This window comes from Pipra filicauda, unplaced genomic scaffold, assembly GCF_003945595.2.
Source record: "Pipra filicauda isolate LSUMZ 115617 unplaced genomic scaffold, ASM394559v2 scaffold161_size1661140_pilon, whole genome shotgun sequence".
NCBI classification, from domain to species: domain Eukaryota; kingdom Metazoa; phylum Chordata; class Aves; order Passeriformes; family Pipridae; genus Pipra; species Pipra filicauda.
Window position 1 is genome coordinate 1,080,812 of NW_024104118.1, and position 25,912 is coordinate 1,106,723.

Genomic DNA, 25,912 nt, shown 5'->3' on the forward strand with positions numbered 1-25,912 from the left:
GTGTTCTCCAAAGAACCAAGAGTATTTCACTGCACAAGAGTCTGCAAAGACCCCACACTGGCACCCACCATCAGCCCGTGGATGAGAGCAGCAAAACAGCACTGCAAAGTAGAATGCCAGGCACTGTTATATTTATGGGTTTGGGGGAGTCATGCTTAGAGGAACACTTGGCACTTATCTTTATCTCAGGCAAGTGTGAGTCCAGCCCACACAAACCCTGTGCCAATTCAAAAGGCTGACTGCAGTCCCCCCATTGCTCCTCTCTCCCCATGAGCCCCTTTGGTTCCCTGCACTTATAAACCTGCAACCCCATCATAGGCCCTTGTCTCTTCTCCAAGCTTGAAGTCCTGGCCTGCAAGAAGTCCTTTCTTGCATTCTTTTCATTTTCAGTTATCAATGTTAGATGCTAAAAAGAACACCAAGAGTCTCTACTGAACACCAGTTCCTGTGAATCTATAAAAAAATATGTGAAATACATTATGTGACATAGAAGTGAACTATTTCTCTACCTGTGAAAGCAGAGAAAATTAATACAGCAAATCATATCAGACCATTATGTCTGTTAAGATCAACATTGAAATGGCATAACAGCATCGTACTAAAATCTTTCTATGAGTTTTTAAAGATCATTGATCCTTTTTCTATCAAATTCCTTTTAGAAAGGCTTTTTTCCTGTCAGCCCTTAGTGGCATTTTTGATAGTACCATCTATATACACTTTTAAAAATATCATCTGTCACATAATTGTAATATAAAACACAAACAGCACATTAAGAAGCAGAAATTACAAGACACATTCACACCCTAAAAGCCATAAATTCAGTGCAAAACCTCACTAATAGTGCAACTAACTTTGAGCATATCTTCTGGGTATATAGATTCATTTTTAGTGTCAGAAAATGGTCTGATAACACTTGCAAGATTGGGAAGTTTCACCCATGAGCATATAAGGACTTGAAAGCTGAAAAAAGACTTAGTATCTCCATGGTATCCAGGAACTGGTTCTGGATATAACTTCCCAAAATTGTAGGAGGAAAAAGAACTAACTTTGCTACCATGGAAACAGAACAGTGGAATATAACTGATTGTTACTTGTCCACCTTTACAAGACTGATCCCTAAAATGTTAAGGCCCTCAATAACATGGGTAGTTTTGTTTCCACCTGAGAAGTAAATCTGCTAGAAAAAGAACAAGGACAAGTATTAATCAAGCTCACCAAGCAGAGGAGAGCAGCCTGGGAATGACAGGTATTTCCAGGAAAAGTAGAGGATTAGAGAGGAGAAAAAGCGAAATATCAAGAAGGAAGATACCCTGATGCCAGAAGAGAGAGGGGAGGAAGGGTTTGGTGTGACTAGTGAGGGAGCAAACGGGGCCTTTACAATGAAGGGCTGGATCCCGGCCGTGCTAAAATGAATCTTACGGATATAATGGGCAGCAAATCCTGCATTGGTGTTACCTCCAGAGCGCACCTGCACAGCTTCTGGAAACCACGTGTGTCTTGTAATTTCTTAACGTGCTATTTCTTTGCTCTTCACTGGCAAATACCACTCTCTTCGGATGTGTCCAAAATGTCCTAACAATTGCCAGCGCTTGCACTTCCCTCACCGTTTGTCGGGTTGTGCAACACGAGTGATGGTGTTTTACTTCGCTGGAAGCATTCCTTCCTCCCGCTAGACAAAGGTCCGGATTGTAAAACGCGGGATGTTCTCCCCCTTAAACACTTGCTTTCCCTGCTGGTGCTCAGCTCAGCCCCCAGCGCTGCCACAGCCCCTCAGCCCACACAGGGCACCGAGCCCCGCCACCAAAACACTCCTCAGGCGGCAATCGGGCGGGTTTTTACTTCTCCCGTGATCCGAACGTCTCCTGAGGACGCTGTTACTGGCTGTGTAGTGCAGCTATTTGCGGGAGCATGTTAACGTTTAGAGCGCTCTGGTATCTGTCTTAACGACTGTGCGATGTTCGGAAAATTATCGCTTCGTCGTGCTGAACGAGAAGCAGAGATGTGTTTGTTAAAAGTCAGAGGACGGGGAAGGCGGGCACAGCTGACACATCAGGCTCAGCCACCACCGGGACGGTCGAGCCGCGGCCCCTCATGAGGGCGGGACCCTTTTAAGGGGGGGGGGGTCGCCATCTTAGACGCCTCCACCCCCTCCCGCCACGTGACGCGGGCGGCCGCCATCTTAGGCTGCCCGCGCGCCGGGCGGTCACGTGCGGCGGCGCTGAGGGGGCGGCGGGGCCGGGCCGGGCTGAGCGGCCGCGGGGCTGAGCGGCGGCGGAGCCTTCACCATGGGGCAGTGCGGCATCACCTCCTCCAAAACCGTCCTGGTCTTCCTCAATCTCATCTTCTGGGTGAGTCCGCCGCCGGCTCGCGAGGGCCGGGGGCTCCGGGGTTCCGGGTCGCAGCCTGGCGCTGAGGGCGCTGCGGGCCGCGCTCAGCAGCCGGGAGCTCCCCCCTCCCGCCCCGCACGGGCTCGGTTTGTGTTTAAACGAACAGGCGTCCTGAGCCCCTGCGCGGGGCCCGGGTTTCAGCCGTGGGCGCAGTCCCTTCCCTCCCAGCCGCCCTCCGAGTCCCAGGGTGGATGGAGCTGCCTTAGTAGCCTGGCAGGGAAGGTTTAACGGGCATTAGGGATCTTGAGGTAGAGACTTGTGTAAGTGAGTACAGCTGCGTTATTGAGCTTCTCCAGTCTCTGGCAGTTTAATTTCTGTAGCCACTTTAATTTCTGTAGCCCTTTTATGGCCATCTCGGGTCTGGCCTTCCACTTTAAGGCCATGCCAAAGACTTAGCGGTAAGTATAGGCCACCGTTTCCTTCCTGGTATTTGTAACATAAAGTTAGGACGTGTGTGTATGTGTATTTATATATATATATACACGCACATACATGTTTTACGTGTTCCACTAGCCGCTGTAGTACTTCTGCATCGCTGAAACCTCCCACAGCCACAGTCATGCTGACAGTAAGACAAAAGCTTACAAAAGTGGAACAGTAGGTTGCTGTAAATGACCTTTCTCAGGATGGATGTACAGGCTGTAACTTGGCATGGTGTTCACTGTAATAATTGGCCTGTCAGAGCAGCATAACTCTTAAATAAATGAAATCAAATTAAAGAATATTCTGTAGGCTTTTAAGAATTCCTTTTGTGCATTTTGGTACTGCATTTCTCATCCTCTAATCCCAGCTCCAGGAACAGAATATCCGTTGTTCCAGCTGCTCAAGGATTTCTTATGTGAAAAAGTAATAGCGGGTAACAAGACATTTGAACATAGAAGTGTAGCTCTATATAGCTACATCGTTTAATATTGGAAGCTGTATGAAATATTAAAAGTGTTACAGATGGATGTTCTCGTCTGAATTTTTACAAAGGAATGCCTCTCACGGGTGCCTGGAAATGAATCATCGTCAGGGAAAATGCATATCTCTGCATTCTCACCGGCATTTGTCCGCCCAGCTGTTCAGGGACGGGAGCAGTGAATGTGAGGCATATCTGGCATTAAGTGGTGCAGAATGGGAGACTGTAATTTTGGCTGAGGTGTGTAGGCTCCGTTCTTTATCTCCGAAGTGTGAAGTAGTGACATCAACCTCTTAGTGCAGTCGTTTGGTTGGAATCTGCTTTGTTGGGTGTGGCTTTTTGTTACATGCATAGTTGCAAATGGCATTTAAAAAGGTCTTCAATAGCTCCTACGTCATACTGAAAGTTTTGACTGGACACAATTTTTTTTTGAGTTGCATTCTTGATGGCACCTTGAAGTAGATTTTTCTTTAGTTGCTGATATAAATTAAGCTCTGTGGTGAGTAAATGGGCACAAATTCTGGATGGAGTTTCTTCCCCACTCCAAAAGCTTAGCAATAGTTTTTTTATTTATTAGAAAGGTATTGCTCGTTATTTGCTGCATTTAGTAATTTCATTGCATGTTGGAGTTTGCGATTATTCAGCTTAAACAGTGGTGGGATCAAAGTTATTTTGTGTAATGCTAAATCTAGTACTTTACAATTTTGGATGACTTTTCTTTTGAGACAAACTTGGCTTAATCTAAAGTGGACAGATTGTGTTTAGATAAGATGTACTTCATGTCAAATTAAAATGTCATCAATCTCTTATTCTGTAAACCACCCCCAGCCTAAGAAGTCAACTAGTGCTGATAGCTTTTTGGCAGATAAGTGACTGGGTTGCCTGTGCTGGAACAACCTCACAGCTCATCAGCTGCATGTAGAATGACACAGACTTTCTAAAAGTGAGAGTGACAAAAATCAGTGGTTTTCCTTTCTTTAGCAAGTCACAAAAATTTCCTCAAAATAGGAAATCTACCTACTTTCATCAAAAGCAGTAAAACTTCATTATTAAATGGCAAAAGAGAAAGAATTCCAGCTCTTGGTCGAGCACATGTCATTTGTTGACTGAGCTGTGTATGTTAACATTTGGTGCCCATCTAGTTGATGCTTCTGTGCTGTTATAGAAATCTTTTGCTTGTCATTCATGTGTAGTTTCAGTTTTCACAATTAGATCATCCATATTTCCCCTGAGACTTGACAGTAGACAAATGCTTATAATTGGTCAAGTAACTATGAAATCTCCTTTAAATGCTTTTGTAAATTTACTGTGTCTCTCTAAGGTGTCCTGTACAAGTCTTATGGATTATCATCATCTTTTTGGTCGTCTGTAGGAATAGCAAGTTGTTACTACATAGTTTGCTATCAGAGGTTCTGCAAGAGTAATAATTCACTGATTACAGTGAATTATAATTTCCCCCATGCCCTCCCCCCACCCAATGGGTCTTATATTTGCAGGAGGATGGGAATGTTCAGAGAACTTTTGATTTTTATCTTGTAACTGTGACCTATTCAGAAAATTGTCACTGCTGCTGAAGAAAAGGCAGAGGTGTGTTTGTTATACTCTGTAGTCCAGGTTCTAACTTCCTTTTTTACAGATTTCTTTCAAGCCATCTGAAGAAGGTAGATCAGACCTTGCTGACAGATCGCAGCCACACACTTACCATCTACAGCTACTACTTTCAATTCCACAAGTTCATCTCCTTTTGCTATGTGTTAAATTTTCTAGTTGACACTACATAAAAGTCACCTTGTTCATGGTTTTGTGAAAACTTCTTTCATGCCTTGTGAAATTCTTAGATTAAGTGTACTTTCCTACGTGTTAATAATTACTACAGGATTTTATTTTATTTTTTTGAAGCAAATGGGCTGTGGAAGCTGTCTTCTTGTCATAGCTGGGCTGGTGCTAGTTTATCATAGAAATCTGGATGGGCTTTATGCTCCTTTACAGGTTTTTGGTGTGGTACTTTGGACAATTTAGCAGAGTTGTATTTGCAGGGATGTCAAGCATCGAGTGCATCTTCTGTAGGTGCCCATATTGCCTTAGAACTACAGTTCTGTAAGAAAACAGTATCCTGACAGTCAGCAAGAGTAGCAGAATATAGATCTTGCATGGAACATTATTTGAATTTTGGGTACTTTGTCAAAGAGTGCTTAAGCTCTAAAGTATTTTACCAAGAAATGCATTGATAAGAAGCATCAGTTAAAACTTGCCCTTCTTAGAAAGTCCAGAGGAATACAGATCAGATTAATATGTTTCTTAGTGGTTTGTTGCTGTGAGTTAATTTTGTAGCAGATAGGATAAATGACAGAGGAAAAGCAACCCTTCAGTTGACCTTTATCTTGCCTTAAGTTTGCACAAGATCTCTCTGGTCAGCTGGTTATTTTCATTTAGGGGATGCCAAGTCCTTTCCTTTAAGGAAGGGTATTGCATAGGAAGCAATTGTGATGTGAAAGACAATACAACTTAGAAATAAAGTCATGAAACTTCTAGTACATATATCCTCATAATCAGCAATACTTTTGATATCCTGATGAAATTGGTAATTACAATAAAGTATTTCAGAATAGCGTGTTTTTCAGAAAAACTTCTGTTAAATTACAAGTCTGCATCGTTTTGAAAGAGGAAGGAATAAATTTTCCTGGAACAAATATTTAAAAACTGCTGTCAAATGTGTTTATTTTGTGCACTCTTTGTTTAAGGCTTCAGGGTGTGACTTGCATAATTCAGTTTGAAAGCACTTTGAAGAAATGAGATGAAGACACAAATGCTAAGGAAATGTTTTCAGTCTTAGTTTAGGATATAGTGTAGCAGGATAAATATATTCAGAGTTCCATGTAGTCTTGCTTCAGAAAAGGGACTTTGCCTATTTTATATTCCCAGAGAATCTGTGTGCTTTGACAGCCTGCCCTGCTAAAACAGTACCTCATATCCTGTGCTTGCTCTGAGGTTTTTAACTTCGCCTCTGGGTCCTCCTCCTTGAGAAGAGGAATGAACTCTGCTTCTGCAGTACTTCCAACTCAGTAGTTGCAGACTCTTTAGGTTGTTCTTGCAATTACTCAACTGACTTGAAATCATTATTTTTCAGTTGACTAAGCTATTATTAAACATTCTTTGATATGGCTGTTTAGAGATCTCTCAAGGCTTCAGTTGTGTACAGCAAGAATCGCTTCTACAAATCTGTGCTCACTTTACAACTTGGGTATTCTCACCCCAGTTCAGTAACCAGAGTTTTGGAAATGGTGCAGTATTATCTTAGAGGAATCTGTGCTCTCTCTAGAAGGAGCTGGAGCTATCAGTGTGTGTCTAGTGTGTTTTGGTTCTGCTAGAAAAGAAGAGAGAAAAGGCAGCAATGGGAAAATCCATTGACATTTAGTAGGAGAAAGGAAAAGTAGAGCTCACTTTTCTCTTAGGTGTAGCAATAAGCCCTGTAATTTCTCTGGTTTACTGTGAGCTTGAGAATAGTTTCTGCTCTGGACTTTAAAAACAAACTTCTCGTGAGTTTTTTGGTGCTCAAAGACTGTAACTGACAGATGAACCCAGAGGCTGCTTGTCAGGGATTACTTGCCTGAGGCCTTTTTTGTGGTGAAGGATAGTCATTTCTTGATGTCATAGCTGAATGGTTTGTGCTTCTGCTGCTATGGTAGTGAAGTGGGTGTACCTGCAGGATTGTGTAATGGTTTGGAATCCTGGGCATTAAAAAAAATTAAATTTTTTTATTAAAAATTGGAATTTAACAGTCCTCAAGTGTTACGCCCTCCAAGAGATTTTTCTTACAGTGTTTGGACATGAATTTTCAGGTAGCAAACGTGGGCCATGTGCTGGTTTTTAGTAATAAATACTTCAGTTTGCTTTTAAGTAACATAGTATCATTTATGTTTCTTGACAGGATGAGTTTCAAGTCTTTGCTTGGGACTTTTCAGAATTTTTGGCATCTGGTCTTGAGCTTAAAGGTAGAGCTGAAACCTAACAAAAACAAGTTGCAAAGCTAAATGTGATAGCTTTGAGTAGTCCATGGAATCTGCAGTATCACTTTACCTGGTGAACTCTGTGGCACAGAGTGCTGAGCATTGTTCTTGTGCAGAGCGAGGAACCTGGAAATAGTGGAGCACCAGCTCAAGTTACAACCCTCAGGACTAAATAGTGTACAAGAATGGCTATATTGTTAACATCTAGTTTAAAAAAAGTAAAATGCTATCTGCAGGTGCACTGCATCTTGCAGTTAGTGACAGTTAAAGTATATAGTGCCAAATGCAGAAGCAGCCTGGCTCAGCCTTTTGCTTTGGCCTAAAAAGCCATTGAATTTGGGCCTGGCATTACAGAACTGAGTGTGGCTGGTCTAGACAGAGCAGTCTGGCTTACTTGAATTTCACATGGCTTTGTTTTGTAAGCCTTTAAGATAGGTTTAACTGTGTTACAAAATTGAATGGAACTGCTAATTTTCTCCTCCCAAAGGATTTTGTAGGACAGTTATAGCTCAGTGTTCCAGTTATATTATTATTGATGAGAACAAACAGAAGAGTGTCAGGAAACCACTGGGTTCGAGGCTGGATGTGCATCAATTTTAGCAGCAGAGAAAATGTCAAGTAGCAGTGTGGATTTGTTTGGGAGGGGAGTGGAAAGAGAGATACCTTCTTTTCAGCACTTCACTACTGTCTAAGAGAAATAAACAGCAGAGAGATCCCGTGGGACCTTTGAGGTTTAACCTGGGGAGATAGATTTTGAAGGTCAGAAGGCTAAAAGGAAAACTTAAAGAAGGTATGAGGGAAAACTCACTCTCTATCAGACAGTAGTGAGTACTCTATTGTTAGAACCAAAAATGTCAGAGAAATACAGTGGAAGTCAAATAATGGAGAAGTGTGGGGTGAAAAAAAACCCCACTTGTTACTGTACTGTTCTAAGAAGCCCAGGAATTGGGTGGCAAACCACAGTGGGTAGGAAATGTTCAGGAGCTGGTATGCATGGATAAAAGTAACTGCTACAAAGAATGAAACTGATAGCACCGAGTCCCTCAGAAATCTCTCCTGGAGTGTATGTGTGCTTTATTTAAAACAAAAACATGTTACAAAGGCAGTGAGAACAAAGATACACTTAAGGTAAACATAAGGAAAGGGAAGATGGGCCTGGGACTGGATCCAGGCAGAAAAGCTGACTATGTGTTAGTGTAGAAGGCTTTTTTCTTACTTTTTCCCTCGGTTCTTTTTATCAAAGATGATGTAGATGGTCAATCATAATATGACATAGGTTTATATAACAATCTCATGCTTAAAAGAGAGGGAATTAGCAATAATTGGGTTTAGAGTGGTATCTGTGTTACTGCCAACATTTGCCAGTCAGCACTGGTAAATTGGCAGAAGTAGGAATTTATAAGTAGGTGTACTTACCAAAAATGTGAAATATTCCTCTTGCCTAATTGACTGTCAGGTGTGTTTTCTCCTACAATACTTTGCTGCTACCTTCATTTTCTTGTTCAGAGAATGTGTATTTTTCTTAAAACAGGGAATAAAATGTAGATGCTAAAGGTACAAATACTATTCTTGGGCCTAGTTAATTAAAATAGTACCAAAAATAAATTCAAAATCGCTTTGTTATGGGTTCTGTTGTGGTCCCAAAGTGAAGAAAATTCCATAGCAAGGTGAAGAGTAAAAGTAACACGAAGGACAAGGCTTTGTAAACCTACAAAGTCTTTGGACAAGTGGTCATCAGATCTCTTCAGCAGCAAAATTAGTAGGGTAGTGTAAGGAAGCATTGGTTTGTAAATGAAGCTGTGGTGGCCGTGGCTGATAAATAAATGATCAACAGAACAAGTACTTTAAATATCTTACTTAGTCATCCTCTTAGGTAGCCACAGTTTTGGCTTTCAAACTGCTGCAGGTGTGAGCATTACTGAAAACATGAAAACAGTTCCTGGTGTGTGTTTGCAGTCTGCCTGGAAAACAAGCAAACAAGCAGAGAAACCCTGTGGCTGTTTCAAGGTGCACCGAGACAGTGCAGCCTTGTACACCTCAGGGCATGGGAGAGGTGAAAGCTGACTTAGTGCCATAGGCAGGAGTTTAAGAGGCTGTATTTTACCAGCCCAAAGATGGGAGAAGGTTTCCTCAAAGAACATCAAATTATATGTATTTTTTCCTATATATATGTACGCTTTCCTATAATGTATTGAATGATAATTTATCATTATGTCATTAGATCTTCCAGTTTTCCCCCCCGTTCTTTGCGTAATTGCTCAGCTTTAAATAACTCCTTAGAGGTTCCTGCCAAAGGAGTAATATCAACCTTTTTCTGATCTGTGAGAGGTCTGTGTTTCTTTAAAACTTGCCTCTGATGAAAAGGATGTCAAATTGTTCGAGCCTTTCGCAACAAACTGTCTTCATTGACTGTACTTTTATATGAGTGTTTTTAAAGGTTAATTCATCATAAAATAGGAGTATCCCACTCCAGGTTCAGAACTGCAAGTTAGATGCAAACAACTGTAAAAGGATGTGTGAATGCTGAATAACCAGTCATCTCCCTAGAGCTTGCATGTGACCTGGCACAGACTCAGGAGCTGCTGCCATCTCTATTCAGAGCTTTGAGCAGATTAAGTTAGAGAATTCCTCCTTCAAACCCTGTCCATCGAACACTTGTTTGAATTGTGTGCAGTTCATATATTTGGCTTCCATTTAATGATAAGAAATACATGATTGTATTTCCTATCATGGTAGCTTTTTATTCAAATATCTTTGACTTGATCAGGTTTGGACTTTGCGGATTTACCATTTACTCTGCAGGGTAATTAACACTGGGATTTGGGTTATTTTGATTTATTTTAAAGTTATCCTTGTGTCATTGTATCTGTACTCGTGATACAGATCTGAGTTTCCCTAGATGATTCCTTGAGATGTGGATGTTTTAAGTACGTGGTACTGTTTTGGGGGTCTGGTTTTGTTCAGGTTTTGGGGGGTGGGGTGGTTGGTTTTTCCTTTAAAAAGCACATATTTAACTTTATTCTTGGTTTGCAACAGGTAATAAATGTGCATTTAACTGGTGCAGCACTGGTCAGTGTAGACTGCATACTTCATATGGGTAAAACTGGCTCTTTGTCTTGTCTGTTGCCATAGTGTTTGTGCATTACTGACATGAACATACACATGGTACTGTGTGCTGAGTAGTTGAAACTACTGAGCTGTGAAGAGGGAGGAAAGGCCCTCAGGCTGCTCTGGTCCCACAGACTGAACACCTATGAGCAGGTAGCACAGGAAGTGTACTCGGCTTCTGGCTTAGCTTCACCCAAAGTGAGTCTTGTTACACACTCCTAAGGCTATTCAGTGATGCAGAGCAGAAGGTAGTAAGTAAAGATCATCAGAGGATGAGCAAAAAGGATTGCTTCAAAAGCACTTTTCTCATCCCAGCGCTGCTTTAGAGACCTCCCCAATTCCTGGTTTAGAGCAGGCTGAAAAAAACACCATCCCTGGCTGTGATGTGAAAGGAGAAGGGAAGGCATCTGAAACTTGTTTACATGTAAACTAGCTGGGTGGTGGTGCTGTTTTCATTGTTCTGTGAAAGACTATTGTACCTGTTCAGAAACAGTGTAAACTGTGATACTTGGGGAAGGAGCTCTTAAACCTTGTGCAAGCTCCAGCAGGCACCTTTGCTCTCAAGACTTCCTGCCCCTGCAGATGATTTGTTGAAGAAGTAGCAGTAATTTGTAAGGGTATGGTCACTTCATCAAATAGGAGCTGTGTCTGTTCCAGGAACACCAGTTGCTCCACATTGTTCAGAAGCTCAGTGCTGTCAGGGATGACTTAGTTGTTACAGCACCATATGTGGAAGGGATTTAATGAAGTCTTCAAACCCGGCTGCTTTTAATCTGAGCAGTCTAAAGACTGGAAAAGCAAAGTTTTTTTAATATGCATATGCTTCTTCAAGTAGGGAAGGAAAGCTAACACCTGTAGACCTTTTTTTTTTTTTAAAAGGTTAAACTTTTTTTTTCTAATACATTCTTCAAATTTATGTGCTCAGTTTATGAACCAGATTTTTCTTAGAAAAGGAGGAAGCCACTTAAATTACACACAAGAGAAGGACAAAGGAGTTCACAAATGGTTCTGATTTCAGCTTTGTGGTGTATATTCTGTGCCAGCCACAGCTGTGGGGCTTTATCTGCCACCTTGCAATATACCATATTTCTAACAAGCATTTTAGTTCTTAGAAATAGGAGATTACATCACTCTCCTGCCATTCACACGCTCCATTGCTAGGCAACAGTTAATGTAATTCCATTGTTCACTGACACTACTTTGAAGCTTTGCTTTGTGTACAGAAAGTGTGTGTCTGCATTTTGCCATGTTGTACCTAATATGGCAGGATTTGTACAGCTGGATTAGCATTTCAACATCTTTTGTGCAAAGGGGTGATTTTTGTAACAGCTTGTTCACTCGTGTCTGGAGAAGATGTCTTGCTGTTGGTCTTTGTTACTGAATTTCCGGTTTCACTCCCCTTGTATCTACACAGCACCTTTTATTGGATGAATCTGAGCCTCCTGGATGCTTTTAAGACTCCTGCAGAGCACACAATTACCTCTGCAGAAAGAGAGGCAGAGAGGTGAAATGTATTGCTCAAATTGATGCAAAACTGATGATACTCTTGAGCTGGCTCTTAATATCTTTTTCTTTCACAGTGTTTCTGTAACAAAGTGCTGCAGGGAATATTCCATACCAGCATTGTTTTCTAGGAGGGAGTTGCAGTAACATTGCTGTACTTGTGCTCTGTGGTGGCAAACAGGCCTGAGATACCAGGTGCCTTATGGCCAGTCTGGTTCTGTGCCACACTGAACGGGCTTCCTGGGGAGCATTGGGAAGACTTTGGACAAAGACTTGACCAACCTGGTCTGAATTCATCACTGACCCTGCTATAAGCAGGAAATTGGACTAAATGATCTCCTGAGGTCCCTCCTGGACTGAATTATTAATTCATTCTTTGATTCTACACTAACATGATCCAGCCTTGTAGTATTACAGCTACTGGAATGAGGTGTAGGTGTGTCTGTCTGTCCTCTCACAGTGCAGGGCTGGGGTAGTTACAAGGCCATTGAGTGGGAAAGGTGGCTGGAGGAGCTTGCAGCGTTCTCCCTCAGATCAGAGCTCAAGTGTGTAGCACTCCAGTTGAGTGAACTCTTGGATCCAGGTACGGATTGGATTGAAATGGGGATACTGTCCTTTACAGAAAGTGAAATTCCCCTCATCAGAGCTCAGTCCTTGCATCTTCTGAGTGGATTGTTTTAGCTTAGGCTTGTATTGGGACACTAGAAAAGCATGTCACAAAGTAGTTAAATTATATTGTCTGTCATTTCAGATCAATGTTCATTCTGCAGCCAGTGTGAGGACAGTTACAAAAGACATTTGTAAAGCAAAAATTGATAAGGCCCTTTTATTTTGAAATAAATGTGTGTTCGTTTGCTCCTCAAGCAACAACTGTCTGTCCTTCACTAGGTTGGCTCAGCTTAGAGTTAATGAAGGTATTGATGTGTTGGGATCCTTGTAACTGTAAGGGAGGTGAGGTCAGAGCAGACTGATGCAAGAGCTTTGTCTCAGTGTTTTAAATCTATATATTACAGATACATCCTACAGGACTTGCAGTAACCTGAAGTTGATTTTTTTTGTTTAATAAGGACCTTTTGTACAACAATCCTTCTGAGAACATCTGTTTTACAAGCTTGTGGTACATGTTTCTAGGTATTTGGTTCTGTCTTAATAATTGATGTTTTATATTTGTTCCTGCCTGCTTTGTTGATTAGAATCAGGTTTTCCAGTGCTGCAAACACTTCAGAATTGCTGTTTCTAACAGTTCATCTTTCCCTAGCAGAGGTTAAAGTTTCCAATGTGTATATCTGTTCTGTTCTAACAGTAGACCATAGACAGTAATGGGCAGAATTTCTGAGGAAGACTGCTTTCTGGTGTTTGATAAAACAGTTGTTCCCTTGCTGCAGGAAGGGTTTGGTGTTGAAGGACTGACGTGGTTTGTGTCTGTTGCAGGCAGCAGCAGGCATCCTGTGCTACGTGGGAGCCTATGTGTTCATCACATATGATGACTATGATCACTTCTTTGAAGATGTCTATACACTAATCCCAGCAGTTATTATCATAGCTGTGGGAACGCTGCTTTTTATTATTGGACTTATTGGCTGCTGTGCTACAATTAGAGAAAGTCGCTGCGGGCTCGCTACGGTAAGTTGCAGAGTTCTTATATAGTGTTCACCTGATGTGTGTTTGGCTACCTTCCCTTTTTAACAAACTTCTAAAATATTATTGAAAGTTTTTTCTAATCTTATTTTATGGCCTTAAATGTTTTCCCCTTCTATTTTGTTCGGAACATCTTGTTTCAATTTTCTGTTCCGAATAAAGGTGTTAAGTTAGGCAGTTCTAGCAGCAGAAGGCTTCTCAGTTTTACCTTTTTTAGAACTGTGGTAATGTCATTAAAAAATGTAAAACCATATGACTAAGTCACAACAGTTTTTAAATATCCCTTTTATCTGTTGTAGTTGAAAAGCTGAAATTGGAGAGAGAGAGAGAAAGATGATCCAGGAGCCTTCTTGTTTTAAGTGTCTGGTATCAGGGTTAACTGAGAGTTGTCATAGGGCCTAATTGTTTTTAATTTGGACACTTTCTTTGCAGTATTTTATGTAGAGTGTTCCCAAGCATTTTAACTGTAATTTCACCTTGAAAACTAGGTAGGAAAGAAGATAGGCCAGTATTTAAACTGTCCCCACAGAGTTTCTGGGGAGTTCCTTTGTTGAGTGCTCTGTAGACTTCTTTAATGCTTTATTTTACACGTGTTCTTAAATATAGCAAGACAAGTGCATGGCTTGCTATCTTTGCCAGTTGTTACAGAGCTTAATCTGAAGAAACATTCCCTTAGTCCATCTACCACTCTTAGTAACAGCCTGGGTAGCTCCTTTGTGACATTCCTGTTTATCTAATAAAGAAGAGTGAAGGAAACACTTGATTAAAGCATTCCAGTATGGTATTTTTGGTAGCACTTGCCTAACTGGGCAGCTTCTTATAACTTGGTGAAGTTATGAACACTAAAGCTTCTTGAACAAATTCTAGGCTCGTTGGTCAATTTAAGTTCCTGCTTTAAATTATCTGTTTAGTCAAAACCTCACCTGAAAAATTACTTTAAATAGAGAAATCTATGTGGAGACTTTAGAAAGTAAATGAATAAAATTATTTGCCCAAACACTCTTGATTGTCTTTTACAGTTTGTGATCATCTTGCTCTTGGTTTTTATCACTGAAGTTGTGGTGGTGGTTCTTGGATACATTTACAGAGCAAAGGTAATAACTTCTCAGTTTCAGTAAATGTTTTGTTGTGAGATGTGACCAGAATACAGAGAGCAGTCTTTATACTGTGTTTGATTCTGTAGAACTGTTAATGGGTATTTGTTAGGGGAATAAACCCAAACCTCTAAGTGGGTTAATATGTGATATCAGTATCTTAAAATTTGTAGGCAAAAAGTAGCTGGAAGAAATCATTGAGTTGAACAGTAGAGGGAGGAGTAATTGGTACCTCTGCATTTTCCAGATGGTCTTCTAATATATTTATGCTTTGACTTTGTAAATGATTTGGCTACACAATATTTGAACATAGGGCATATTGTTTTAATATGCAATAACTTAATGTTGTCCTGTGTTTTGGTGTGCAAAGTAACACTACATAATAATGAAACAGATTGAATGTGTTAGTGTGTACTTTCTAGCTTTATACAGGTTATGGACAGGGGTTATAGCTAAATAAATTGTGACTTCTTTCACTGTTTGTTTAATGGAATTAAGAAACAGGACCAGAAAAATAAAATTAAATGTTTCTACCAGCATAACGTATGGCAGAAATATACTACATGGTATTAGAGATAACACAGTGTAGCTTGAGGAGGTTTCTGAGTTGCACAGTTTACTGGCTTTTGATGTGTCCATATCTTAAATTTTTTTTTTAAATTCCCAGAGAAAGCATTTTAGCTGTGACATACAGTATGTGAGCAGTGCAGGACACTCAGTGCTATCTTAATAGCAAGCTGAACTACAGTACCATTTACCTTTCTTTGGCCTTTCATGTCCATATAAACAGCACAGGTCTTACTTCTTCAGCGTTCTCCTTGCTTTCTCCTGCTGCCCTGGGAGAGATGGTGAGACAGAAATTAAGGAAAAGTCTGGTGGCTTTGCTTGGCTTACAGGGGAGGCTGCCTTGAGTGAGCAGCCAACAACACGACCTTGAAGTGCAGACTGTAAATAAGCTGCATAACAGGATAAGTTGTTTCAACAGGAAGTGCTCTGTGGGCAATGCTTAAATTCGGAATATTTTTTTCTCATGGTCTTCATTTGATTTCTGGTATCTTGGCAGTGAACTGAGATGATCTTTTGGGATTCTGAAGTTTGTAGTGGAAGTAGTCCTTCGAAGCAACTGAGGAAAGCACTGCAATTCCAGGGGAATGGGAAACATGTTGATTGGAATGATTTCCTTCTGTGTTAGTCCTTGGAGGCAATGCTGTATTCCAGTGTAGCTGTGCAGGAATTACTGTGGATCTGGTCGGGATGAGCTGTGCTCATCTTATTCTCCTCTGTGCTCCCATCTCAGAGTGACTTGCTCCTTTTCAGTTAGCAGTATTCACAGCAGATAAAAGCAGAGGCATGGCTCTCCCTTGCCTAGCCCATCTGAAATTACACACTTGAAAATTGGATTGGTCCCAGCTCTGTGTTCCTGTCTCCTCTTTTTTTTGTGTCTTGCTACCATACAGTTTTCACTGCAGTAGGTAATGCAGGGCCAGAGCTTGGAAGGAGAGGGAAGGTAATCTTCTCTTTGGTGGCACTGTGAGCTTGTGTTAAACTGTTTGAGGGAGTCAGTATTTGAAAACTGAATCTTTCATCTTTTGAAAGGACAGACGGGTTTTGTTAGTAAAAATGGCAGTTTTCTAGTATCCTGCAGTACTTAGCATCTTAAACTATTGTTTCAAGTGCAATAGGAGTGTCAGAAATAAATTTATTACCAGTGAACTGACAGGGGAAATTTTTTGCCAGGATAAATAAAGCAGTTCTGTGCTTTGCTAATTTTGCTCTCTTGTTTCTGCCATGGCATGTGTACATCTGTGGGAGTTTTGTTTTGGTACCTGAATCACGTTAGAAATACGTTGTGTTAACTCTGCAAACTTCCAAAGGAAAGGCAAGGTCAAAGTCAAGGCAGTTGTTCATGAAAACTGGAGCATAATGTCTCAAAGTGGCATCGTGCCCTTTTAAGTTAAAATACAGTTACTGATCTTAGAATCACTTAATTTTCCGGGGTGCCTCTGTGACCCTGTGTGTGCTGATCCAGTTCAGCCCCACGTGAAGCATGCCCAGGTCATGCTGAGATGGACTGGCCTGCTGCAGTCTGTTACCCTGCTCCTAACCTGCAAGAGGAAGGCTTTTTGCAAGTGGCAGTAGGGATTAAAGTGGCTGTCCCTGTTGAGGACCTGCTGACTTATTTCCTCTGGGTGGATTGATTTGCTCTCTTCAGTTTTCGTAAAACCTGCCAGTTAGCTGGAGCTAGTGATTTCTGTTTGCACTGGATGGAATTTGAATTTGCATGGATTTCAGGCACAATGTTGCCATAATTGAACTATAAGCCAAATGATACACAAGGAAGCACTGAAATAAAAGATTTAAAAACCTATATGACAAATTGAATAGCTGTTTTGTTACGAGTCAGAGTTGTAAATCACATTAGTTAAATCATCAAACAGGTGATTTTAAGCTGGTCTGAAACAAGTTGCCTGTGCAGGCTAAATTGACTTTTATGCATACCTATCTTGATACAGATTTGCTTGTTAAGATAGGCAGCATTCTTGAGGAGGGGGTGGTGGTGGAATGCACTTTGTGCTATTGCTGCAGAAAATTCTTCCATTAAAGCATTTCAGCATGTGTTGACAAGACCTTCCTACTATAGCTTGCAAATCTGAAGAATATGCAGGCTTAGTGCTCAGTCCTAAAATTACATTCCTTGCACAGAATTTCTGTTGAATGTGGTAGAAAAAAAATCGATTCAGAGCTAATCTTAATATTGCACAAAGGTTTGTCTACACTAAAATTTCTGTGCATTTAAATAATAGTTTACAGTGAACATATTACTTAAAAGTTCTAGTAAGGTGGGGGTTTTTTTCCAAACTATAAAAAGCCTTTTGTAGGGACAAGAGGTGGTTCTTGGGTGGCATCCATTTCTAACACATGTACTTGACAGCATCTTCAGCAATTTGACTCATCTGCAGTAGTTTTAAGAGCTATTCCAATAACTGTTGCTGTGTACCATGTACTGCCTCTGGGGTTCCTCAGGAAGTGTGGGGACACTGGGACTGAACAGAGAGCTTGGTCCCTGTAGGGTCAGCAAAAGGCATCAGCTTTGAGAATTTACCTGTGCTTCAGCCAGAATGGGAAGAGCAGGTGGTATGACTTAAAACCTTGTCATCCCAATATCCTTGCTGGTCCCAAGGGGAGTGTGTTAGTCTGGATGGTTATACCAGTTTGGGTTTGGAACTTGGAAGGAAGAGTAGAAAGATGAGTGCATGCTCTGCTCTTAGGGAGAGCCCTTAACTCCATGGGATGTCTGCCACAGTGTGATAGGAAAAGCATGTTCCTTTCTGAGAGACATTGCAAAGCTACTTTGCCTAAAATCTTATGGAAGATAACCTGCTTGGATTTTATTTCTCCCTTAGCTGCAAGATAGGAGCATCTTTGCAAAAGTCAAGTTAGAATTTTAGGGAGCTGTACCGCTGCAGGATGCTGATTTCAGATGATGGGGAGTTACCTTGGTTTCCTGAACTGCCATAATGGGAAGTGAAATAACTTTACATAACCTGTAGTGCTTCCGTTGGTGAGCTAATGCAGATGCTCTCCTGCCACTTGCCAGGTGGAGGATGAAGTGGATCACAGCATTCGGAAAGTGTACAATGGGTACAACGGGACAAACCCCGACGCAGCCAGCCGGGCCATTGACTATGTACAGAGGCAGGTGAGGTGACAGTCCTTTCTGTCCTTAGGACACAGATGCTCTGTTGCTCTGCTACTTGTGTACGTGGTCTTCCTCCATTCTGACAAATCTAGGAAAGAGCTGAATGGACAATAAAGAGCTTAACTTGCTTAAAATTAATATAATTATTGCATTGGTGATGGGGAGATACATTTTTGTGTAATTAGCTATCTGTCAATCTGTGTTTGGATTCAAATATTTAGTACTTAAGTATTTTTCAGCAGTGGAATATAATCTTAATATACTTGTCCTCTTGCTGTTGCCATTGGAATTTCTGTCATATTGTCTCTTTACCTGTGTGATTTTTTCCAGCTGCGCTGCTGTGGGATCCATAACTACTCAGACTGGGAGAATACTGTCTGGTTCAAACAAACTAAAAATAACAGTGTGCCACTCAGCTGTTGCAAAGCAGCCCTCAGCAATTGCACTGGCAGCTTGACCCACCCAATGGACCTTTATTCGGAGGTGAGGCAGCCAAAGCATGAACCTACACAGCCACAGAGCCACGTGCATTTTCTGACAGTCATTTACTTTTCTGTTTGGGAACATCAAATCTCGGGTGTATTTGCTTCAACAGAAAATAGATGTGGTTTCTCCTTTTTTTCATTTGTGATGCATTAATTTTTTTTTTTTAGTGTTTGCATTATCCTTTTGCCCTGTTTGATGCTTTTGGGGTTTTTGGTGTGTGCCTAAATATGATTGACAGATTGATAAATACGAAGCCTACTTGTTTCAGGGGTGTGAGGCTCTGGTTGTAAAGAAGCTTCAGGAGATCATGATGTACGTCATCTGGGCAGCACTAGCATTTGCTGCTATTCAGGTAAGAGAATGTCCCTGGTTTGTTAACTTCTTTCAAATTAAATTCTAAACTGCTCTACAGGTGTGTACTTAACAGGTATTGCATTTTAACACAGAACTTCCCAGCCCATGCATGGTCTCAAAACTGCTGCTATGTGGATGTGTGTTCTGTTAAGAGTTGAAGAGAGCTGAACAGTCAGTGTTACATACATTAACCTACTATAATGTAAATGGCACACTATTTCTTGAAAACTAATTATCTAGGTATTTAAGTATCATGAATGTCCTCTGATGGCATTTAACACTTGAAGAATTCGCATAGTATTTGAGTTTCAACTTTTAAACCAGGTAGCTCATACTTCATGCCATTTTAGAGGTACATCAGCTTAACTGTTCTTCATGGCATACAAATAATGTCAGGACCACCCAGGAGATACCCCAAGGATTTGATAGTGTACTCTGTTCTTGTGCAGCTGAGCTTTGCATTGTGTCTCAAAGATTTCTTGGTTTCTGGACCTAAGCAAAGAGGTTCTAAACTGAAGACCTTTATTACAGTTACCCTGGTCATAAAAAAGTAACTGGGGAAATAGATTAATGTATATTTTAGTATTTATTAAATTTAAAAGAAAATTAATTAGGACTGTCTTTTAAACACATTTGTAAAGTTGGAATTTTAAATGCTCATCAGTCTGGCAGACTTAGTACACTAGTGACATTTATTTTCAGACTGTGCCAGTGTTATGGTCTGTGAGCAGTGTCTTACATACACTGAATCCCAGGAGACTGGAGAGCTAATTTCAAAGTTACTTTTGCACCCCTAATAGTGCTTGGATTTAAACAACATTGTGCCTTTTGAGTCTGAAAATTCAGGTACTTCTGTTTTCAAAAGCTTTTGAGCTGGACTGTATGTTTGAAGGTAAACAATCTTTTGCAAACAGTCTTGTGAAAATATGGTTACACTTATATTTCAGTGCTGCAAGGATATACTCATAGGTAACACTATATAAAGTAATGTTGAACTGTTCAGACCCAGACTACTTCAGCTGTGAAACTTCAGATTTGGTGAGATCTGTGCTCAGTCTCCTGAAGGGAAAGTATTTTTTTAATTGCCATTCTTAAAACTTTAAAGCAGTATTTGGTCTGCTTGAACAGTGAAATATATTTGTGTAGCATAAATGAATGTATTTATCACAACCATGGCTACTGTGACAGATTTTTTTTTATGTAATGGTTGTTATGAGACTGAGTGAGCTGCATCCCAAGAGGAGGCATTCTTCCTAATTTTGGAGTTTGCAGGTTGATAAACAGGTCTGCCCCAAAATGCAGCACATTTTATAATCCTCTCTGGGACTGGGCCAGAGTTTCTGACACATACTTGCAGTGGCAGTGTGGCTGCTTGCATCCTGTTCAAACTGTTCCATTATTTACTTCCTGGAACTTGAGACATAACTTCTGACATCCTTGTCTTTGTAATACAGAGTTTAAATATGTCCTTAGCCTGGTTCTCAGCAAAATGGTCTGAGTGCTAACTGCAAGAATGGAAACTTCAGCACATGCCCTGTAAACTTAGAGGAGCAATTACATTTTTCTTACCTCTGGGTGAATTTTCCCACCTTTCCTATACTTGCTGCCCAGAGTCCCCATGTTTCATGTTATGCAATAAGGCTGCCCAAAGTTCTCTACCTCTCCCAGCCTACAGTCAAAAGACTGAGAAGAGTATTTTGGCAAGGCTTGGAATTTGCAGAAAAACTTAGTCTTTTCAGCACAGAATTAATTTTTGGTATGTTCCTGTTTCTGTAACCATGGGGACCCTCCAGTGTGCAGTAAGTCCCAGCCACAGTGACAGCACAGAACTGCTCATAAACAGGAGGCAAACTGAAGGGAACAAAGATACAGCTTTTGTAGCTGGTGACCATTTACAAATGGCACATGTATATACAGCCAGTGAACTTTCTTGTACAAAATTGGTTTGATGAAAGATTGGGAATACTGCTAGCAAGCAAATTAAAAAAAATAATAAAAAAGCAAACTGAACAAACCTTCTGAATGTGAGAGATGTCTAAACTTCGAGAAAAGTTGTTGAAGAGGGGGATGTATGGATCCTCCTTCAACATGGACTTCTAAAATATCTTTGTTCACAGTATTAAATAGCAACCAAAGAGAAACAAAATCAAATGCCTTAAAAAGGGGGTTTAGAGGCGTTGGCATGTTTTTTAATGACATAATAAATAATTTCTGTAGCAGAAGCTGAAATATGGGAGTTACTTCTATGTTTACAGTGAATTCTAGGAATATGCTCAGAGGCCTAAAGGATAGAAATTGTTTAAATAGTAACTCAGAAGTTAATTGAATGAGGTTTTATTGTAGTACCTGATTGTTACAGATTCTGCACAAGTGTATAAATTGAATCTCTTGAGTGGGTCGTTGAACAGGGTTATCTGTGTGCAAATAACTAAACGTGATGGAACTACTTTTATTCAGTCAGTGTACAAGGCCAGAATGAATTCTAGCAGAAGACTAAAGGAGGTGTTTCTCTGTAGCACACTCTTTCATTTTAGCCTTGTTTTGAACAGCAAAAAAAGGTGAAGTTTTTGTACTGGCAAGCTGTGAGCCTGCTTGAGAGTTCTGTAGCCACTGGCAACTACAATAAACTCTCCATTTAACATCTCTAACTTAAGTGGTTTGTAACTGTGGATATTCCCTCCTCGTTTAGAAGGGCTGTGTCCATGAAGAGTTGTTCTCATGTAACTTGTTTTCTCTAACTCTGACATGACTATAACAACCTGAGCACCCTGCTCTAGTTGATGTCCCTGCTCATTGCAGGAGGGTTTGACTAGATGGCCTCTAAAGGTCTGTCCCAACCAAACCATTCCAAGATTCTGTGATATTTGGGAGTTCATATGTGGAGAGAAACCACCTGGCTGAAGAAAGATCCTGGTTTAATAAGTTGCAGTGCCATACTCTAGGTTACTCTCCATAAACCTGAGCTGGTTTCTGCTATAGATCCCAAGCAGATAATGCACTCCAGACAGAGTATTGATCTTTACAGCTTGTTCCTTTTCAGGAAATTAAAAGCTTATACTGGAATTTCATCATGCCTCTTCCTAATCACTGCTTATTTAGATTTAGGATTTTTAAAACATTGTCTCCAGTCTTTCAGCAGACTGAAGTACTGTGTTGTGTGTGCCATCACTTAGTTTTAAAACTTGTTATACCTGTGATGCTTTTGCATCAGCCTGTCTTAAAAAAGTGAGTAATTCTCTTTTTGTCCCAGTTCTATTATTACTGGGCTTTTGTTGTATCAGTGAGGCAGATTTACACTTGATTATCTGCTCACCCAGCTCATTCTTGTTTGCTTTCTGTCCAAGGGGTTTTTTGGGGTTATTTCTGGGGTGGTTTCATTTTTTTTTTTTTGAAGAAACCATCACCTTCTGAGTGATGCTGTTTGATCCAGGGCTATGACAGGAGCCTCTTGAAGTATTTGCATCTGTGAATAAACTTAATACACTTCTATGCATGTGACCAAATCAATACAATCTCTTACTTTACTAGAAGCTATTGCTAATTACTGTAGGCCACAGAACACAACACTATACCTGGTATATTTTTAGTAGCTACCTTTAGTAGCCTTTCTCTACCTTCAGTAAACATGCAACTTCTTTAAAATATCATGCCCTATATCCCTGATTATTCTAGTGATTTAAGTCTTGTAAAGGGTAATCATACCCTGAATTCCTGACAAACATGCATCACAGTTGTTGGTACTGTGAATTTTAACATGTCTAAAAGTGAATTACTCACACTGGATTTTAAGCTTTTTAATATGTCATATTAAAAGAGATCGAGCATTGGAAAGAGGTTTCATAAAACTCTATAAAGCTTTGTTCTTTCTCATCATGGCATTTAGAGGCTGATACATTGGAATTTCACTTGGATTTTTCATTCCAGATACAGTATCGAAAAATCTGTACCTGTCATAAAATTCAGAATTTCTTCCATTTGAACTATTGAGGCAGAATACAAGTGGCCGACCAAAAAAGTTCTCTTAAAGGTGTTCAGAAAAATCTTGGAAGAAAATGGGGCTGGAGTTTTGTGGCCCCTGCTTTTTGCAGCAGGAACCAAAAACCCATTTGTTCCCATTTGCCATTTCCCTCGTGGACAGTTCCAGTTTTAGCAAGCATGCTGGCAATGTCTTTGCTGAGGTTGTCTCTTGAAGTGCTGCCTTTGTTCTCAAGCCTGTTCTGTTTTCTCTCCATAGCTTCTGGGCATGTTGTGTGCCTGTGTAGTTCTATGTAGGAGGAGTCGGGATCCTGCCTACGAGCTTCTCATCACGGGCGGGACCTACGCCTAGAAGAGCATTCAGAGGTGCAGCTCCATGTGACCCCACTTGTGTGGAAGGTGACTGGGCCAGCTCTACTCCCATAGCTTTCTTGCCCCACGCTTAGTCCAAGCACACCTTTCAGAGCCGAGGGCAGCGGTACCGTGCACTGGTGACGGGCAAAACAACTCAGCTTTACACAGACCCGTATGGTTACCTGTGACTTTCACTGTTTTAGCCAGCTATTCATGTATCTCAATGTTTTAGTATACTAGTAAACTTTCTAATTTCAGAGCCATTTGCGAGTTCAGTGTAATTTGGTTGCTATGAAAGTCAAAGGATGTGTGCCTACTTTGGTGGATTACCTCTAAGCATTAACTGGCTGGTTCTTGCATATAGAGAGAGGATGTCTTAAACCTTCACTACATGGAACTTTTTTTTGGCCAAAGTTGTACAAAGGAAGCCAGCTGTATTTAATTTGAGAAGAAAAAATATTTTAATCTTGCCCCTCACCAGTGTCACTTTTAGGAGAAAAAAAATTAAAAAAGGAAAACTCTTAAGTGAAGTCCAGTACACTTTATATATAAAAGAAATCGTAAAAAAAAAAAAAAGGACTAACCGATTTTAGGATTATGTTACTGCAGTTTTGACCTTCAGAGATCCAGTCTTTCAAACATTAGTAGTTTAAAATACAAGCTGGCTTTTCAGGAGTATAATGTATGCACTACTGTTCTATAATGAAATATTTCATTTTTCTATGAAGAGCGGTTTTATGTGTTGAGTGAACCTGTTAGACTGTAGACCTTAAATTGGTTTGGAAACGATGTAGCCATGTAGAGTAGAAAAATAGTATGTGAAAGTGATCTCAACTGTAAATAGTAAACCTGATTAAATAAATCTCTGTATATCCTCCCTGTAAACATGTCTTGTGTTCCTTTTAAGATTCCGGTGTATTTGGTCAAATGAAGTCCTGGTGTGCTAAACACACAAGCTTTAGTGTGAAAACACCAGTTTTAAGTGGCTTCACTTCATAGAACGTATTTACAGGTTGGTGGAAGCTTGACTGTGTAATATTTGTTCATTTTATTTGAAACAATACTTGAGAAACAAGGCATAACAAACTTGGTTGAACTTGATGGAAAGTTAACATTTTGTGCATACAATTAAGGAAGAATCTGTTGCCTCTCAACAGCAGGTAATGAATAGCCTTTACTATAAGTGCTGTATGTTAATTGTGTTTTAATGTGTCTTACATTATTCAGATGCTTAGTCACTGCTCTGTTTGCTGTGGCTGCAGAAGCCAGGAATGTTAAGAATTTCCAGCAGTTGCTTATGTGCTTTTTCCTGCAAAGCAGACGTGCTCAGCTAAACTGACATCAACATAATATTCTCAAATACCTAAAGAACATCTCCCAGGAGAAGATGATTCTAATATGCACAGTCTGTTTTTTAGGCCAGTATATCTTGGGGGGGATTTAAGTTTCTCAGAGCTGTTACACTGCTATAGAAGTGTACTTGTGGAATTCTATACTAACTTCTAGAGGTGGGTTTCAAATGACGTACCCTTGGGGTTTAGATTTTCATTCTTTGTTCAGTATGTGGCTTAATAACCTGAAAGGCTTCCTGACAGTAGCAAGCCTGCCAACAGAATCTACTCTCAGGATTTTTGATGAATTGATTATCTTCATGTTGTATTGCATATTGTAAATGTGGAATTAATAAGATTGAGAAGACCCTGGCTTGAAAAAGTCAGAAAGCAGGGTGTTTAAAACAGACCTGTGTTGCACAAAATAAAGCTGAGGATGCTTCAAAAAGTAGTCAGCTCTTAGTAGCTATAAAGCAGAAAGAAGCTCTGCAGTCAAGAGCCTGCACAAAGCTCTTTGGAGTGAGGGTAGTTAGGGAGAGATACAGTACTTGTTCATCTTGCTGGAAGACATGGATTTGAAATAGAGATGACTTGACAGTCTAGCACCAAGTACTCGATGTAAATCAGGGAAGTCTCTGCTTCCTCCTAAAAATGCAGAGAATTCATGCTGGACTGGGGAAACTTTTTCTGAATCTACTAAAATATTTTACATCATTTTGGCATAAAACTCAATCTTAACAAAGCCCAACTGAACTTTTAACTGTTATTAGTTTTTTGTAGGAACCAGGGACTTTTTGCATTGCACAATTGTCAGTAGGTCTTCAACGTGCAGATAAAGTTATGGTGGTGTTTTGTTTGGATTTTTTAAAATGCAAAACCAAACTCATCCCCCCCCAAGAAAAGCCAACTGAACACAAACTTGCAAGGATCTAATACACCACATTTTGTATGACTCACTGCAGCTGGGAACAAGTCATGTAGGTCCACCTTGCAGTGCCGACTGGCCTGGTTGCTCAGTAGTGCTCTGGTTTGCAGTGTAGGCTCTGTCCAAGCCATCTGTTAATTTGACTTGCT

General features: G+C 40.4%; 1 protein-coding gene across 1 annotated transcript; it reads left to right on the forward strand.

Annotated features, from left to right (window-relative positions):
- The first annotated feature begins 2,193 nt into the window (after positions 1-2,193).
- Positions 2,194-24,392, forward strand: TSPAN3 (tetraspanin 3). Its single transcript, XM_027712284.2, has 7 exons — positions 2,194-2,348; positions 13,338-13,529; positions 14,564-14,638; positions 18,237-18,338; positions 18,669-18,821; positions 19,093-19,176; positions 23,413-24,392. Exons 1-7 carry the CDS (start codon positions 2,286-2,288, stop codon positions 23,503-23,505), a joined length of 762 nt encoding a protein of 253 aa, XP_027568085.1. The 5' UTR covers positions 2,194-2,285; the 3' UTR covers positions 23,506-24,392.
- Positions 24,393-25,912: the final 1,520 nt, after the last annotated feature.